This window comes from Rhinolophus sinicus, chromosome 1 (genome assembly GCF_057876585.1).
Source record: "Rhinolophus sinicus isolate RSI-liver-muscle chromosome 1, RSI-T2T, whole genome shotgun sequence".
Classification (NCBI taxonomy): Eukaryota; Metazoa; Chordata; class Mammalia; order Chiroptera; family Rhinolophidae; genus Rhinolophus; species Rhinolophus sinicus.
Window position 1 is genome coordinate 184,946,067 of NC_142501.1, and position 18,617 is coordinate 184,964,683.

General features: G+C 44.5%; 1 protein-coding gene across 1 annotated transcript in view; it reads left to right on the top strand.

Annotated features, from left to right (window-relative positions):
• HADH (hydroxyacyl-CoA dehydrogenase) overlaps positions 1-18,617 on the top strand; it is a 46,091-nt gene that overhangs the window by 9,866 nt on the left and 17,608 nt on the right. The window contains exons 2-3 of the mRNA XM_019741921.3: positions 11,445-11,573; positions 14,872-15,029. Coding sequence (XP_019597480.1) covers positions 11,445-11,573; positions 14,872-15,029 — 287 coding nt within the window. The remainder of the gene's footprint in view (positions 1-11,444; positions 11,574-14,871; positions 15,030-18,617) is intronic.

Sequence of the window (18,617 nt, forward strand, 5' to 3'; positions counted from 1 at the left end):
CATGATTCCTTGAGAATTTATTCCTAAAATAATTTTACACATTGAGGCCTTTAAAAAAATAGGTCTATTACTCATGTGTTTTTTTCATGAAAAGTAAGTGCCTCTCATGTTCTAGGCATTGGGGTGGGTGAAAGGTAAAATGTGGTCGCTGCTTCTGAGCAGCTCACGCTCCAGAGGAAAAAATATAAGTATGAACAACCAAGTGTAATAATGGCACAGACGCCTACCTGTCATGTCTGGGATATGAATGACCTGATACAGATGAAAGTTTTGGTGGTTTAAATACCTTAAGGTAAGGCTTTTAAACACTTGAGATATGATATAACAGATAAGATATATCTTATGGTAAGGAAAAGGGGACATTAAAAAGTATATGTAACAAAAGGCACGTGTATATAGTCACTACATATATGTATATGAAGTTCATGCAGTGGGCTTCAGATAGACCTGCCAGAACCACACCACATTGGGATTTGTGGGGAACAGCAAGTTCAGACTCTGAAGAAGTGGGTGATGTAACAGCTCTTCTGGAAAGGTCTCTAGGTATTATCTTGAGTTCATCAAAAGTTGGTGTTGGTTAATTTTTCTACCTTTCCTCTTTCACATTTGGAATTTCTCCTACATATTGGTTGGTTATTGACTTTTTCTCTGAGATTTGTGAGACTTTTACAACATGAAATAACCTGTGGCCAGTTTGTTTTTAATTCATCCATTGTGTTCACATCCTGGAGATTGGGCTCCCATTGCATAACTGAGTGGCCATGGGTAGCTCACACCAGCTCCATACTCGGTTATTTATTTTCTTTCAGTATTTGGTGTCCTCTCTGAAGGATCTGCTATACCTGTAAGTCACTAGAGGCACAAATAAGTGACCACCTCTACCAGAGATTGGAAGAGGTTTCACTAAAGTAGAGATAACCTCTGTGTTGGATTATGAAGGATGAGTTGGAGTCTCCCAAGCAGCGGGGAGGGACAGGGAGCTTCCTGGTGGCGGGAACCCCTTAGGCAGGCGAGTGGAGCCGTGGAAGGGGGAGACGTGCAGCGGCTCAGGTTACCACAGTCCAAAGCATCGGGTATTTAGCAGTTACTTATTGGACAACTGCCATGTGCAAGGCATGTGATAAATATTAGGGGATAGAAACACCAAGTCAGTTTCTGCCATTAAGGAATTTTAAGTCTAAGAGCAGAGATTGTTAGACAAAGATCCAAATGCACAGTTGACTTTGGTATAAAGGAGCATAAGAGCTGTAAAAAAATCTAGCTCTCAGGTTTCAAAAAGGAGAAAGTACATTCATTTGGGAATAGGCTTCGTTGGAGAGTGTACATTTGAAATAGGCCTTGAATAATGCATAGAATTTCTTTGGACAGTAAGGGCGAAGTTAAAGATAAATTGTTGTCCAGCCAGATTGTACCCTCACTTAACTGGTACCATTAATGAAGGTCGAGAAGAATTGGCTTTAGGGACAAGATGATGACTGTAGCTTAGGACAGAATATGTTGGTTTTAGGCACAGTTGGAATTATGAGGATGACTGAGATTCCAGAAGGAAAGGATGTAGAGGCAGAAAAGAATATTGAAAGCAGAATCTTGAAAAATACCTTTGTTTAGAGGCTGAGAAGATTAAGAGAAGTCAATGAACAGACAGATACAAGGTTGGACAGTTAAATTCTCAAATCACCCTAGAAAAAGTGCTACGGGGCGACGGGATGGCTCAGTTGGTTAGAGTGCAATGCTCATAACACCAACGTCACTGGTTCAATACCCACATGGGCCAGTGAGCTGCACTCTCCACAACTAGATTGAAGACAACGACTTGACTTGGAGCTGATGGGTCCTGGAAAAACACACTGTTCCCCGATATTCCCCAATAAAAAAAATTAAATAAAAAAAAAAGAGAAAGAAAAGAAAAAGTGCTGCATACCTCACTGCTGAATATCACTATGGTCATCTTCAAAGTACTCCCCTTGGGAAGCTATGCAATGATGCCAGTGCCTAGTTCACCCTTCAAAGCAATTTTGGAACTCTTTTTCTGGAATGGCCATCAGACCTGTCGTCATAATACCCTTGATGTCCTGAATGTCATCAAAATGCCTTCCTTTCAGTATTTCCTTTATCTTCGGGTAAAGAAAGAAATCACTGGGGGCCAGACCAGGTGAGTAGGGAGGTTGTTCCAATACAGTTATTTGTTTACTGGCTAAAAACTCCCTCACAGACAGTGCCGTGTGAGCTGGTGCATTGTCGTGATGCAAGAGCCATGAATTGTTGGCGAAAAGTTCATGTCGTCTTAACTTTTTCTAGCCTTTTCAGTACTTCCAAATAGTAAACTTGGTTAACTGTGTGTCCAGTTGGTACAAATTCGTAATGAATAATCCCTCTGATATCAAAAAAAGATTAGCAACATCGCTGCAACAAGTTTGCGAACTTAATTGTCTGACCTCCTAAGAAATCGAAATAAGAAATTGAAGAGAATTTCAGAAAGGAAGCCCGGTTGGCAGTGTGTAGGTTGTACCAGATGGAACCAAAGAACAGCAGTGGTGATGGAGGAACCATATTGCTGGGATTTAGGAATTGCACGGCTCAGGAGAGAGTGGAAGTAGCTAATGTAGCGACAAGAGCATCCGCTAACGAGCAGTGTGCACCATCCACGTGCCGGCATCGGCCTGAGAACTTGACCACATTAACTTTAATCCTCACTGCAGTCCTGTGAGATGGGTACTGTTTGTTGTCCCTTATTACAGGTCCGGAAACCATAGATAGAAGGGCTGCTTCACTTGCTCAAAGTCATGCAGCAAGTGGCGAGGCTGGGGTTTAAACCGAAGAATTTCAGTTCTAGACGTGGTGCCGCACATACCACGATACCGCCCAGAGATTGAGGGACTTTGGTGATGAAGTGAAAGCCGTTTGTGGGGGTGGCTGAAGACATTGTGGAGTTCCCCCCCTTTATCCTTACCTTTTTTTTTTTTTTTTTTTTATAAGAAGAGAGGTCCCAGCCTGTTTGTAAAAATGGAATTACACAGAAGGGAAAATCTGAACGTGAAAGCCAGATAGGGCACAAGTCTTGGGATCACAAGATGTAAACTCAAAAGCAAAATTAAAAAATTTATCTTCGGAGGCTGTATCTGAATCCAGTATTCGGCCTCCGACCCTCGCAGGAGGAAGGGAGCTGCGTAGAATAAAAAGAATAAGCTATTGTGATATGACAGGCACCATTCTGGGTGTTTAACATGTAGTAAGCCCTTTAGTCCTCCCAACAACCCTGTCGTCCCGTTTTCACAGATGACACAGCCTGCAGGGATTAAGCAGTATTTCCCATCTCACAGTCAGCAGACCTACTCCAGTCTGCCCTCAGCCAGCTCAGAAGTGTCTCAGACTGTTCCCTTAGACCCAGCCATGCCTTTGGGGGTCAGGAACAGCCGGCACCGGAGCCCTGGACGCAGGCAGTCGTAGCTGCAAGTCCCGTTCACATCTGGACTGTCAGTTTGCTGTGACAGTGCCTCCCCCAAAGGCTGTATGACGAATAAATGTGATCGTTTATGAGGAGTGAAAGCTCTCTGCAAGCAGGGTCTTTGTCCCAGGGCCCGAAACAGGCACAACACAACACAGATGTTGAGTCAGGAGGAGGCCGTCAGTGAAGGAATGAATGCAGAGACGGGCCGGCCTGGCATCTAAATGGTAGTTGCCCTTCAGCCCTGTGCAGCACCGGTGCTGGGGTCGGAGGTAACGTGCTCACCTCTCAGAAGCCAAGTGTTTTGTCAGTGACAGTTGATCATTTGGTGGAAAGCATTTTCTTTCTTTTTTTTTTTTAATTTATATTGGGGAACAGTGTGTTTTTCCAGGACCCATCAGCTCCATGTCAAGTCATTGTTTTCAATCTAGTTGTGGAGAGCGCAGCTCACTGGCCCATGTGGGAATCGAACCGGCGACCTTGGTGTTATCAGCACTGCGCTCTAACAACTGAGCACCGGCCACCCAGAAAGCGTTTTCTAATTACATTTTCACCCAAACTGTTCGAAAGGCTTCCCCACTATCCAGATTGTTTGTATCCTCCAGTACAGTTACTTGGCTTCCAAGAAAAACACAGCACTTCTAGTTCTGTTCTTAGCCTTCAAGCCAGTGTGCAGCTGAAAGCCAAGAAAAGACCTAACCACTGGAAGGACTCCTGATTTTATTCGGGAGAAGTAACTGGAAACCCATAATCATGAACCACCATACCCATCATAGGGAAGATGTAGCAAGACTCTGCTGTTCAAGAGTCCCAGGCAGAAGGCCACCTGCCTAGACCTGACCTCCCTTCCCTTGGGGACTTGGGGAGAGGTAAGAGGTGGGCGGTCTTCCACAGTGTCTTCTGGATAATTTCTGGAACTGTGATGGACAGAGCAGCTGGAAGACATTGGACCCTGCTGGTTTAGGGACAGATTTGCTGGCCTCTGTGTGGGTTGAGGAGATAGTTGGCAATGCGGAAGCGGCTGGGGTGGTTGGGAATGGACCAGGGCCGATAGGTTTTTTGTTGTAGAGCAATGGTTTGGTACACAGGCTGTGCGTTAGAATCATCTGGGGATGTTTTAAAAGTGTGTGTGTAGGTGCGCCACCCCAGACTGAATGAATCAGAATATCTGCAGTTGGGGCTGTGATGGTGGTCATTTAAATGTTCCCCAGCTGATTCTGATCTGCACCCCTATTTGAACACATCTCAGAGCACCAGAGTCACCAGGATTCCCAACCCAGAGTTTGCGATTCATTGGGTCTGACGTGGAGTCTGAGAACGTGCATTTGTATCGAGCTCTCAGATTGCGTTGACGTTGCTGGTCCAGGACCCACACTTTGAGGACCCCTCTCCTAGAGCCACTTTTGAGTCTAGTGCTCATGTGGAAATTCTCATTTGTCTGCATAGGTGTTCTTATCTGTCAGGTCATTTTTGCTGTGAATAGGACTGTGATTTGATTGAACTGAAGGCTACTTGTGTGTTGTTATTCCGCTTACCAGCCATGGGAGCTTGGAAATGTTATTTAACCTCTACAAAGCCCAGTTTCCTCTTCTATAAAATGGAACGTAATGCCAGTTTCATAAGGACTGCGAAGGTTATTGGTTAGGACTTCAGTTTTGGGAGGAACTAATGTAGTTATTTAGGAGGAGTTTTTATTGATACACCGAGTCCATCATAGTTACTAAGTAAGGCAGTGGAGAAAGAGAATACAAAAAAATCAATATCGTGAAATTTCTGTAAAGGTATTTTGTTACTATTGTATCTTGAAATCTCAGTTGTCTCAGCAAATAAGGCAGCATCCCTTGTATCCCTCTAACTAGGTTATAAGAACAAGTTCTGGAGCCAGGGGGTCTTGGAACCTGGCTTTACAGCGTCACAGCTGAGTATTCTTGGGCAAGTGACCCCACCTCTCTAAATCCCTTTGTTCTTTTGCAAAGTGGGGATGATATCTTCTTTAACAGGGTTGTTGGATTGATCAGAAAGTCTTGGAATATACAAAGTATGTGTCCAGCACACAGTAGGTACTCAGTACATGGCACCTCCTATTTTTGTTGCATTTGGCTTTTTTCGCTTTGAAGGCTTATGTTCTTTCTGTTAATTGAGGGTACATAGAGACAGTTCTCTCAGCTCTCCCAGCTCTCAGGGATCTCATAAGAGAAATAAGACAAATGTATTAATAATTCAGGAAGAAATGAGCTGGCCGTTACGTGGCCTCTGGCTGCCTGGCCATGCTTAAAGCTGCCTCCGCTTGTTGAGCCGTCTGGGATGAGAGCGCTGCAACTGTCAGGTCTGGCGTGGATTGCACTGGGGGAAGGGACACAGCCTGCACCCTGAAGCCAGCTGTGGTAGGCCGTTTTGACACAGACCAGAAGGACAGAAATACCAACCCCACTGGGTGTAGGTTATTAGAATCGAAGAACATTGGATCCATAACCCTGTGGACATTTTATTAAGCATCTGCTACATGCCAGGCAGTAGGCTGGACGTGGTTCATTCAGTGATTTATTCAACAGCTATGCTTTGGGTGCTCACTGTGGGCCAGGCACTGGGGTTTGTAAGGATGAATAGGACAGGAAGTTGCCCTTAGGATGGTGCTGACCTTGTGTCCCTAGGGTATGCCTCCAAGAAAGGATTACAAGAAACTTGAGCATTAGGTTGGGTTGCTGTCTGCAAGTGGGTGGAATGGAAATGCTGCTATAACTGGAAATCACTTGGAGCTATGCTGTAGTGGCAGTTTATTGCTATGCAATAAATTTTGTCCTGCACCACAGAGCTTCACCATAAAATGGAAAACATTTTGAGTAGAGTTAGAATTTCTCTTTTTTGGCTATATTTTCTCCAGACGACCATATCTTGAAGCTTTGTGAGTTAACCAAGGAAAGAAGAGCTGAAGTAGAAAGTGCTTACAAAAGAAAGAAAAATATATTGCCAGGGGTAACCATTTAAAGCATACAATTGTTGCCTTCTCACTAGACCAGAAATACCAGTTCAGACATTTTGGAGAGTCCAAAATTGCAGAAAACGCTCCAGTCATTTGAAGCGCGACGAAATATTCAGCTTAGTTCCTACAAGGACAGCTCCTTTCAGACCAGTGAAGCACTGTGCAGCTAAGGGAAATTTTACAGTGTGATCTCTGACACTGGGAAAGAAAAATGTGTTTGTCATCTTCCTCTCTGTTAGGTTTGGCCCTGCTCGCACCGCCTGTCTTCTTCTTCAGATGGCGAAACAAATGTTTTACACACTCCTTCACTTTCACATGATCTAACACACGTACTTTGCTCTTTTGAACATTGGGGATCCTTGAATTAATAGTTGTTTTTTGGCCAGTGTCTACATATGTGTATTGTCAGACCCAGCATGAAGCCAGGTAGTGACTAAATGTCCCAGTGTCTCCTTGCGGCGGAGGCGCGGGGACTTTGGATAGTATAGTAGTAAGTAGAAAGTCAGCATTTAGGCAGAAAATGCTTTTTGCCCATTGGTTTTCTTGGTAGAATTTTAGTATTTTTATAATGTGCATGTCTCTTGGTTTACGTGAATATTTGAGGGGCTTCCTCTCTACGTTTGGTTCTGCTTCCAGTTTTAAAAACAGTAATAATAAGGACTGCATCATGGCTTATCTGCAACCAGACAATGCCCTGTGACTATCCCAGTCATACGTGATTATAATAACTTGTAAAGTGGCTTTCTAGAAAAAAGGTGTGCTGTCACATACTCCCTTGCTTGTTCCACCCACTTTAAGGTCAATATTTGATTCTTTGGTAAGCTGGCCCGTTTTGGGTACACTCTTCTTGTGCTTCTTGTTCTCCGCCTCCTGAGATCTGCAGCCTGATAGGATGGCGGTTCTTATTTTATTTGACACCCCACATATAGAACCTTATATTGTTTGCTTTTCGTATTTTCTAAGTGAGATTATGAAGTCCCTAAGTAAAAGGACACTGCCCTCGGTTTTTTTTTTGTCTCTGTTCCCTTCAGCTTTGGCTTCACCTGGTGCGAAATGTACTTGATCCCCCCTCCTCCCAACACCTTGAGGAGCAAAAAAACGCCTGAGCGATGCCTGCTGGAGGTGAATGGCGCAGGGAAGTGGGACCTAGTCAGCTGGGAATCAGGAATTACGTCTGACGTAGTCACAGGATGATGTAGGTCAGAGGTTAGAAGGAACAAAGTGACAATCACTTGTGTCATTCCAGAGGGACTGTCAGACACAGGAGCCAAAACAAGAGTGGAAGGCCCCCAGGCCGGCACCCCTGCTTGCCCGGCCTTGCAGGACATGTGCCCCTTCAGCGGCCACCACCCCTCCCCCAGCTGTTGCTCCTCAGCTGGGCCGTCTCAGAGCAGCTCCATGTCATCACCAGCGCTTCTGGAACTTGAGATTCATTTTCTTAGTGTGTCAGGGTTCCCCACAACCCGCCTGCCCTCACCAGGTTTGGTGATTTACTAGAAAGGCTCACAGGACCCAGCCTGCCCTCTGCATCTGTGGGGTGGGCATCCGCAGATTCAAACACCCGGAGATCAAAAATCTTTAGGAAAAAAATTTCAGAAAGCCAATCCCTAAATAATACAGTATAACAACTATTGACATAGCATTTACATTATCAGGTATTATAAGTAATCTAGAGGTGATGTAAAGTATATAGGAGGACGTGCATAGGTTCTGTGCAAACGGCACATCATTTTATATAAGGGACTTGAGCCTCTGGATTTTAGTGTCTGAGATGGGCCCTGGAACCAGTCTCCCCATGGAGACTAGATACCAAGGAATGACTGTAGTTGTACCCATAGCTGTAATTTGTTACAGCAAAAAGATACAACACAAAATCAGCAAAGGGGAAAGGTGCATGGGACAAAGTCTGGAGGAGACCAGGCGTGAGCTTCCAGAATGCTTTTCCACTGGAGTCACACAGGACACCCTTATTAATCCCCCAGCAACAAGTTGTGACAGCACATGTGAAATGTTATCTACCAGGGGTGCGCATTGGAGACCCAGAGCCCAGGGTTTTTATTGGGGCTGGTCACATCGGCACCCTGTGCCTGGGAAGCACCAAATTCCTGACTCCCAGAAGGAAAGCAGGTGTTCAGTATGAACCACATGGCACACAGGCCACGTGCAGGGAGACATCTTGTCGGGAAATGGCAGGAACCCTCCCTAGAGAGGAGGTTCCAGATGCCAGCCAAAGGCCTATCTAAAGATAATAGCCTCACGCCTGCTGTGTTGTCTTTTCTGCACAGTTTCTAGAGTTGCTCTTACATTTTTACTCTGAATTTATTGAATTGGAGGTTCACATTTGTGGCAAGTTCAGCTTTGTGTTGGCTGGATGGGCCTTTGTCTGTCGTTAATTAGGGAGAACCCTGGGCTGGACCGATGGCTGTTTTGCTTTCTGGACACGGTTTTCCTTTCACAGACTGCCTGCCTGCAGCCTGGGTGTCTGCCCACAGGGCAAGTTCACTGCCTGCCTCTGTCCTTTTATCAAGGTGACTCAGTCTTCCTCCACCCCACTGCCCTCGGGATTATCAGCCTGTCTGGTCCTGGCAGCCCTTCCTTGTGTGGGTTCCCAGGTGGGCTTGGGGGCATTGGCGGCCTGTTCCGCCTCTGGGCCCCAGAGGCACAGACTTGCTGCCCCTCTGAGCAGCTTTCTGGGGAGAAGCAGAGAGGCGGTTGTACTTAACTTCCATTTAAAGCCTGTCTTACTATTTTTATAAGTATTCTTCAGAAATCTGTCTTTGGGATTTAAACCTCTTTGCCTTTGAGTTTTGCTCTTCTGTTTCTATTTCTTTTTCTGTTTGGTTTTCTGCTCTGAGTTTTAGTTGCCTGGTTTCAGAAATTTCACATCATGACAGTGGTTTAGAACTGCAGTTGGCCCTTGAACAACGTGGGGGTTAGGGACGTTGACACCAGCACAGTTGAAAATCCACGTATGACTTTTGACTCCCCCCAAAGCTTAATTGCCTTCTGTTGACTGGAAGCCTTACCGATAGCATACAGTCGAGTAACACGTATGTTGTATGTTACATGGAGTCTGACAGTTAAGTTCAGAACTTGTTTTCAACGATATTGCTAACCTTTTTTGCTATCAGAGGGATTATTCATTATGAATTTCTACCAACTGAACAAACAGTTAACCACGTTTACTATTTGAAAGTGCTGAAAAGGCTGCATGAAAAAGTTAGATGACCCGAACTTTTCACCAACAATTCATGACTCTTGCATCACAACAATGCACCAGCTCACACAGCACTGTCTGTGAGGGAGTTTTTAGCCAGTAAACAAATAGCTATTGGAACACCCTCCCTACTCACCTGATCGGGCCCCCAATGTCTTCTTTTTTTGGGGGGGGAACCGTGTGTTTCTCCAGGGCCCATCAGCTCCAAGTCATTGTCCTTCAGTCTAGTTGTGGAGGGCGCAGCTCAGCTTCAAGTCCAGTTGCCGTTTTCAATCTTTAGTTGCAAGGGGCGCAGCCCACCATCCCATGCGGGAATAGAACCGGCAACCTTGTTGTTGAGAGCTCACACTCTTAACCAACTGAGCTATCCGGCCGCCCCCCGTGACTTCTTTACCCAAAGATAAAGGAAATATTGAAAGGAAGACAAAAATTTTGATGACATTCAGGACATCAAGGGCAATACGATAACAGCTGTGATGACCATTCCAGAAAGAGTTCCAAAATTGCTTTGAAGGGTGGACTAGGCACTGACGTCAGTGCATAGCTTCCCAAGGGGTGTATTTCAAAGGTGACCGTAGTGATAGTGATATTCAGCAGTGAGATATGTAGCACTTTTTCTAGGATGAGTTCGCGAACTTAATTATCCGACCGCGTATGTATTATATACTGTGATCTTACAGTCAAAAGCTGGAGAAAAGAAAGTTATTAAGAAAATCTTAAAACAAAATCCATTTGCAGTTGTTTATTGAAAAAATCCACGTATAAATAGACCCGCACAGTTTAACTTGTGTTGTTCAAGGGTCAGCTGTACTTTTTACTGTCGTCTCCGGGCGGGTTCATTCTAGCTGACCTGCCCCTCTCCTGTTCCCCCTTTGAGCCGCAGAAACTGTAAAGCAGTGGGCTTCTCAGACCCAGAGGGGGCTTCTCAGTGTCTGGCTTCTGGCATCATTTATGTTTGCATTATGGCGGGAACTGATTGACTTACACCTGCCTGTAATGAGATCAGAGGATCTATTTTTAGCCACACCACCTATTCCACAGTCCTGGCCAAAGCTCTGTGGGGAAACTGTGATGCCTGTAGGGATTGACTTGTCACTGATTGTGGCTAAACTAAATTGACCACCTTCAAATTTGTGGCGGCTTCACTAAACGTGCCCTCAGGAGTCAGCTAGGGTGGGCATGGGGAAGGGACGAAAATTGCTCGCCTAAGTGGTCTGATCACCAAAGGCTTACTTTCATGGGAGTCTTGTCACTAAATAACCTTTGGGGACAAGTGTCTTTTTGCACCATTATTAGAGTGTAAAGTCTTACCTCTTGGTGATTTAAGGCCTACAGAAAAGCAGAGCCAGGCCTAGACTGCACAGGACGCTGCAGTTCTGAGAAGAAGGAGATGGCGGGTGCGGTGGAGGCCCTCTGTGAACAGGCTGTGGAGCACTTGGGATGTGGCTGAGGAACTGGGCTTTTCATTTTACTTAATTTCATTGAATTTCAGTAGCCACATGTGCCTAGTGGCTCTCAAGGTGGACAGCACAGTACAGGAAGTAGATATAGTATGGCCTTCAGAATCTTGGTTCAGACCCCAGGTTTTGAGAATTGGTCATCATCCATATGAAGGGTTTAGTACAGTGTGTGGCGAGAGCTGTGTTTTTAGCAAAAACTGCGTGTTTCGTTGATGTTGGCTTACTATATTTACTCAGTACTTGGAATAGAATGTGAATAGTTTGTGTGAAATATGAAATTTTAATTTTTTTTAACTTTTATATTTTTTTTCTTAAAAAAAAACTATTCTTTTTTCACTTTAGGTCGCTGCCGCAACTGGCCACACAGTCGTGTTGGTGGACCAGACAGAGGACATCCTGACAAAATCCAAAAAGGGAATTGAGGAAAGCCTCAGGAAAGTAGCCAAGAAGAAGTTTGCAGAAAACCCCAAGGTAATTTCTTGTTGTCGGTGTCCTCTGACCTGTCCTCTGGCCACTTCATATTGGGGGTGGCTGGCCTTTGCTTGCTTTTTCGATTGATGTAAAACTCATTTCCTAACTGTAGACCAATATCATAACATAATCACTAAACATACAGGGGGGCTAGTTAGAAAACATAAGAAGTAAATAATCATCTTGTTGGGTAGGATTTGGGGTTGAAGAGAAAGTTTCTGCAGGTAGTGAACTCATTCTGTCTGCTAAGAGTTTGGGATTGAATGACACTTATTTTGTTAGAAGGATGGAAGAGGGAGAAACAGGAAGATACTTTTTGTACTTGCAAGTACAAGAGAGAATGATATAATAAATATTGTATTTAGATAGAAACTTTTGATTGCTTAGGTAATATCTTATGCCTATTATTGATGTACTTGCCAGAGGAAAATAAAGGATGAATCATTCTTATTTTGCAACAGCAGACGAGGTACAAGAACTTGAGGAACTCCTATAAGGTTGAGAACTCTGGTTTAATGATTCTTTTCCATTGAACCTTCGCAAATAATAAGAAATACTGCAAAAGTCACCCCCAATGAATTTTCGTTTACCTTTGTCACTTTGTTAAAGTTGCTTAAGATTGATTTCCGTGGGGCTTAAATGGAATTTCTCTCCATATACAGGAAGAGAAGAGTGCAAATAGGGTTTTTGTTTTTCATCTGAGGTAGCCAGAGAGGGGTGTGTGGTTACTTTAAATTTTTTGTTGTGGTGGTAAAATATATATGACATAAAATTTGCCATTTTCACCATTTTTAAGTGTAAAACTCAGTGACTTTAATTACAGTCTCACTGTTGTGCAACCATCACCACTGTTTCCAAATCTTTTTCGTCTTTCCAAACCAAAATGTACCCATTAAGCAATAACACCCGTCCCTGTTAACCTCTAATCTTTCTGTTTCTCTGAATTTGCCTATTCTAGGGACCTTATTGTCACATTCCGCATGACGAGGTTTGTGGGGAGGGAGAAGGGCAGCACAGGGTTAAGAAAAGACAGTAGCCAAGATTAGAATGCAAGTGGGGCCAAGGGGCTGCAGCCTCAAGGACTGGCCCTGAATCTGGCCAACGTTTAGTTTTTATTGGTGAACTTCTAAAGAGGTAAAAGATTGTTAATCTCAAGATCTGTGTGTTAGTAGCCTGCTGGCTGTGTTTGGCTGTGTTTCCGAAAGTTCCCATTGTGTTCCAACTTGAACTTGCCTTCACACACACACATCTCCAAGGAATCCACTGAAGGGGAGGGACCAATATAATTCCATTGGGTCTCAGTTTGCTGAGACTTCCCCTCAGAGGAGCTTTTCTGATATCTCTCCATCGGGCCTCAGTTTGCTGAGGCACACCCTTGTGGAATCCTGGGAAGAGCGCGGGGGAACAAACGACTTTGCAGCTGTAAGGCAACACCTTACATAAGTGAAATCATGTAATATTTGTCCTTTTTTGACTGATTTATTTCATTTGGTATAATTCTTCAATGTTTGTCCATGAATTCCATTCCTTTTTATGACTGAATAATATTCCATTGTATGCATACACCACATTTTGTTATGCATTCATCTGTCAATGGACACTTGGGTTGCTTTTCCCCTTTTGGCTATTGTGACTAATGCTGCAGTGAACGTTAGTGTACTATCTGTTCAAGTCCCTCTTTCAGTTATATACCTGAAGTGGAATTGCTGGGTCATACGAGAATCCTATGTTTAATTTTTTTGAGGAACCACCAAACTGTTTTCTGCAGTGGCTGCACCATTTTGCATTCCCACCAGCAATGTATGGAAGTTCCAGTTTCTCTGCATCCTGGCCAACACTTGTTATTTTCCTTTTTTTTTTTTCTTTTCATAATAGCCATCATAGGAGGTGTGAAAGTGGTATCTCATGGTTTTGGTTTGCATTTTTTAAATATCTAGTCACCTTTTAAAAATCATTGGGACAGGGATGGAGATTGTTTTCAGAGTGATTCTGAACCCGATAACCTGCGTTTTTCACTTGTTTACTGTGCTGACCTGTGTGCAGAGACTTGGTCCCACCCCGAGTGTGAATAGATGCCCCTGTGTCCAAGGGGCTCAGCTCCTGAGGAGTCACGGCTCGGGAGTCTGCTCTCTTGACGTGTCTCACCTCTGCCCGGGACACACGCTGAGGAGGGACGTGTCAGCATCAGCTTTGCGTGGTTGGCAATACTGTGTCTGCCTAGCTCTGCTGACCGGTACGGCTGTTGAACACTTGAAATGTGACTAGTCCAAATGGAGTTATGCTGAAAGTGTAAAATAGGCACTAGATTTCAAAGACTCAGTAGAAAAAAATATATAAAACATCTAAATTTTTAAAATATTGATTACATTTTGAAACGATAATATATTAGATATATCGGGTTCAATAAAATTTTTACCTGTTTCTTTTCACTTTTTAAAATGCAACCAATAGACATTTTGAAATCATCAGTCGTCTCACATTTTCTTTCTGTTGAGCAATTCTGGTAGTTGTCTGTCCCATGATGATTGGGGACGCCTTTGCTGATTATGACCCCCGTGATGCCCCGGGGCACGTTACCCTTGAAATCAAATGGCCGTTGATAGAGGCACCATCTGTTTGTGCCCTAACTGAGGTCTGTTTGTAGAACCCTGGAGTCACAAATGAGGAAAAGATGGGACTGCAAGCTCTGAGAGCAGAGGCTGTATCTGTTTTTGAAATACCAGTTGCTGGCATGTGATGGGCAATTACTGTTTGATGAATGACTAAATTTGGCTTTCTTGCCCTCTCTGTTCCCCTTACTCAGCTCTTCCCTACCTCCTGTGAGAGGGGACTAGTCAGCACCACCTCCCAGACTAATGGGTGGTGCTGAGCTAAGCTTTCACCCTTTTCCGGAAGGACAATTTCAGGCTTCATAGAACAGAACATGGCACATGGCAGTCTGTCACCCTGGGAACAGGTACAGGAGGCCAGTGCAGGTTCTGTGAACAGACAGTGTAGTAACCAGAGCAGAGCTAAGAGCTTGGAAGATTACAACCTATACACGGCAGTGATAATTGACCCACAGTTGGGATTGTTCACAGGCCAATTCTTGCCCCGGTTTCTAAAGTACATGGAGATGCCATTGTCCCTAAGCAGAAACAGGGGTGGGGGGGTTATTTCTCAGAATTTCAGGGTACATTCAAGTTGTGTCTCAGGTGCACAGGTCTGTTCTCACCCCCCTTTTCCCTTCTGCCTTAGCAGCAAATCACACACCATTTTCTGGTGAGCTCAGTGACTGTTCTTCCTTCCACTGCCGTAGGCTGGCGAGGAATTTGTGGAGAAAACCCTGAGCAGCGTATCGATCAGCACAGACGCGGCATCTGTCGTCCACAGCACGGACCTGGTGGTGGAGGCCATTGTGGAGAACCTGAAGGTGAAGAACGAGCTCTTCAAGAGGCTGGACAAGTTTGCTGCTGAGTACGTAGCCCCTGACGTCCTTATTGGGCCTGAGGGCTCCCTCCCCACCTCAGGCTTTGTTCCCAAGGAGGCGTCTTCTGACACTAAGCCCACCTCTCCTTCCATAGCCCACAGCTATTTCCCTTGTTCTCCGTCCTCCTACTCCCAATTTGCTTCTGGAGGCTCAGGCTGCCCTGATCTATCTGATCCTAGGCCCCAAAGGAGGGTGGAATTTCTGATAGTAAATAGGGGGTCCATCCAGGGCCAGGCCTCTGTCTCTTGCAGCGCCTGGGTCATAGGCCCTCCCAGACCAGAGGATGGAGGAGGATTAAACATGTCCTTCAGTGTCTGCTGAGGAAACTGAGAGCAGCTTCACGTGTCCATCTTATTTGGGTGGAACAAACAGAATGGTGTACATGAAGGGGATGCCTCTGTCTATACAAAGTTCCCCAGGACTCTCCTGTTTAGAGCTTTATCTGGGTTAAATCGGAACAGTTTGGGAGCATTAAAGGAGCATTGAGTTCCTACCAGGCTTCCTTGCAAAGGGTGGGAAAGGAGACAGCCCCACGTAGGTCAGGCGTCCAGGTGCCGGGGCTCAGCACTCTGTACAGTCAGCTTGTGCCCACGTGCTGCTTGAGTTCTTGGAACCGGCACCCTCTGTCATGCTTGACTGTGGGCTTTTGGCAGTTGTGACACCTGACTGATTGATTCATTCATGCTCTCCTGTGTCTTCCTTGGCTGCATTTCAGCTTTCTTGGTTGGAACTGAAAGTCAGAATAAGATTATATGAAAAAAATAATTCTTAGGTAGCCACCAGTGAGCAGTGGCTCAAGAGAGACCGTTGAATACCAGCCCGCTGGAATGGCAACTCTCAGAGCTCTGCGGCCTGGTGTCTGGAGAGGCCATGCCCCGTACAAAGAGAAGAGACCTATCTTTCTGTCACCTGGCCTGCATGCTCATCGTTTGTACACTGGTATTTAGGGGCTGCAGAAACAGCTGACAGAAACCCGAGACTCTCCTAGTAGGGGTGTTGGTTCCCAAGGCAGCAGGGAGCCCTCTAAGACAACCAGACACCCACCTCAGGAAAGGGAGTGTAGTCAGGTAGTTTGGCCTTAATGAAATGTTGGTCATTCCCTAGTGACAGTGACAGGTCTGATTGCCGTCTGTGTTAGCATTGAGTCCTGGAGCCTGGGGCCAGCCCTCACCGCTTCCCTCTGATCGTGGACCATCATGAAGCCTTTCTGGCCCTTAGTTTTATCACCTGTAATTTGAGTTGAGGGGTAAGAGGTAAATAACTTCCCAGACCATCCCAGTTCTGACTCTCTAAGACTAATTTCCCTAGTGATCTGTGAAATAGAGGGAGTGGCACCATTTGCATGCCACAGATGTGACTGCGTCTGGCCTCAGCCATCCTTCTCTGCCCTCGTTTTCCTTTTACGCAGCTTGACCGAGGTATATTTTACTGCTGTTTCACAGTTAGATCCCGTAACGGGAGATCAGATGTGGTCCAGTGATAACATTCTGGGTGGAAGCCCTAATGAAACAGTTGCATCCTGGAAGAGGACAGACTTTCCTAGCTGCAGTGTAAGAAGTGCAGCTGTAAAGCTTGGCTAAGGCCCCGTCAGCCGAGCCGAGTCCTGCGTCTCCTGTGTGACAAGCGTGGACTCTCTGATCCACTGCAGTTCCCACCACCCCCGCTTGTCTTCACCACACTAAGGCCTGGGAGCTCTGCTAATGATCATTATGCTTGGGCTGTGGATTTTCTGTAGTACATTTAAGAGAAAAGTAGTTTTTTGGTACTTGAGTGTCAGAAAGGGAAAGACAAAAGATGGTCCAAGAAAGTCAGCTGTTTCAGAGAAAATGTGAGGGTGTACTTTTTGTGAAAGATAAGACAACCCTGTATGTTTAATATGTCAACACATTGTGTTTGTGTTGAAAGAAGGCATGTGAGACACTGAGGAGCAGAGCCAGCCCCACTGATTGGGAGAGGGGGAGTAGAGGTCCGTTGGGAGGAGACATTTTTCCCTTTCTGATAAAATGTGTGCTGGGAGTGCCCGAGGTTGGGGACACTTGGGACTGAGCTCTGTTGTAACTGCATCCTTTCATGAAATGTGCTCTCCAGCCAGTATACCTCGTTTCTCACCGATGGGTTGCCCTTCAAAAGTCCTTTGTGAAAGTACCACGTGACCAGTGTACCATATTTTTACAGTTTGCCGAGTATAATGAGCACTTTTTTTGCCCAAATTTGTGAGGGAAAAATAAGGATGCTCATTACAAATGGGTAGTACTAATTCTGTATCTATTAATATATAAATGTTTTTAATTCTTTTATTTATGCTTATGAGTTAAAAGTGTAACTCCAAAAATCAATAACAATATCCATATGCAAAACAGTACCCTGGAATGTGATAATCCATTTTGTTGAACTTACCACGAACTTGCAAAGACGAAGAGTTCTTGGCCTTCTGTGATGCATAAATATTGTAAATTTGTTACCAGTACCTAACATTTCTTGTACCTGGTATCTGTTCTTGTGTTTTGTAATTATTTGTTACATAACATTTCTTGTACCATAATATGTTTTAAAAAATAAATGCTAAAATTCCTTTATAATACAAAGCAAGCACCTAAATGTAAACAAATAAAAATTTGAATTAAAAAATTAAAATGAAAGATTTTTCTCCCTGAAAATTTGGGCCAAAAATGTGGGTGCACATTATACCTGGGAGCGCATTATATGCGGCAAAATACGGTAACAGCCCCTCCTCACACTGCCTTGGGTGGCAGTGGCCTTGCGACTGTGATTCAGAGTGTGAGAGTTTTAAACAACAGTCAGCCACACATTGTTATTGCAGACGATCTTTCCTCATTACCTCCTGAAACGGGCAGTAGTTTGTTATTTCCTTCATTGACCAAAAAGCAGGAAGCTTTGAAAACTAGAGTTTTTAAACTTTAAAACTGTTGTTTTATTTAAAAGTGGAAAACCCTCTCTGCCTGGCTTTTACATTGGCTAACTTGGAAATTGTTTGGGAAAGGTAGGTGTTACAGTGCCTTGAAAGTGAAGGTTGTGAGGACGGAAGGCTCTTCCCAGAGGCTCTTGGCAGGCCACCTCGCCGCCCTGGCTTCTCCTTTCACCTCACTCTTTTTTTTTTTTTTTTTTTTTTATTAAATTTATTGGGGTGACAATTGTTAGTAAAATTACATAGATTTCAGGTGTACAATTCTGTATTACATCATCTATAAATCCCATTGTGTGTTCATCACCCAGAGTCAGTTCTCCTTCCATCACCATATATTCGATCCCCCTTACCCTCATCTCCCACCCCCCACCCCCCGCCCCCCTTACCCTCTGGCAACCACTAAACTATTGTCTGTGTCTATGAGTTTCTGTTTCTCATTTGTTTGTCTTGTTCTTTTGTTGTTTTTGGTTTATATACCACATATCAGTGAAATCGCATGGTTCTCTGCTTTTTCTGTCTGACTTGTTTTGCTCAGCATTACTCTCTCAAGATCCATCCATGTTGTCACAAATGTTCCTATATCATCTTTTCTTACTGCCGAATAGTATTCCATTGTGTATATATACCACAACTTCTTTATCCATTCATC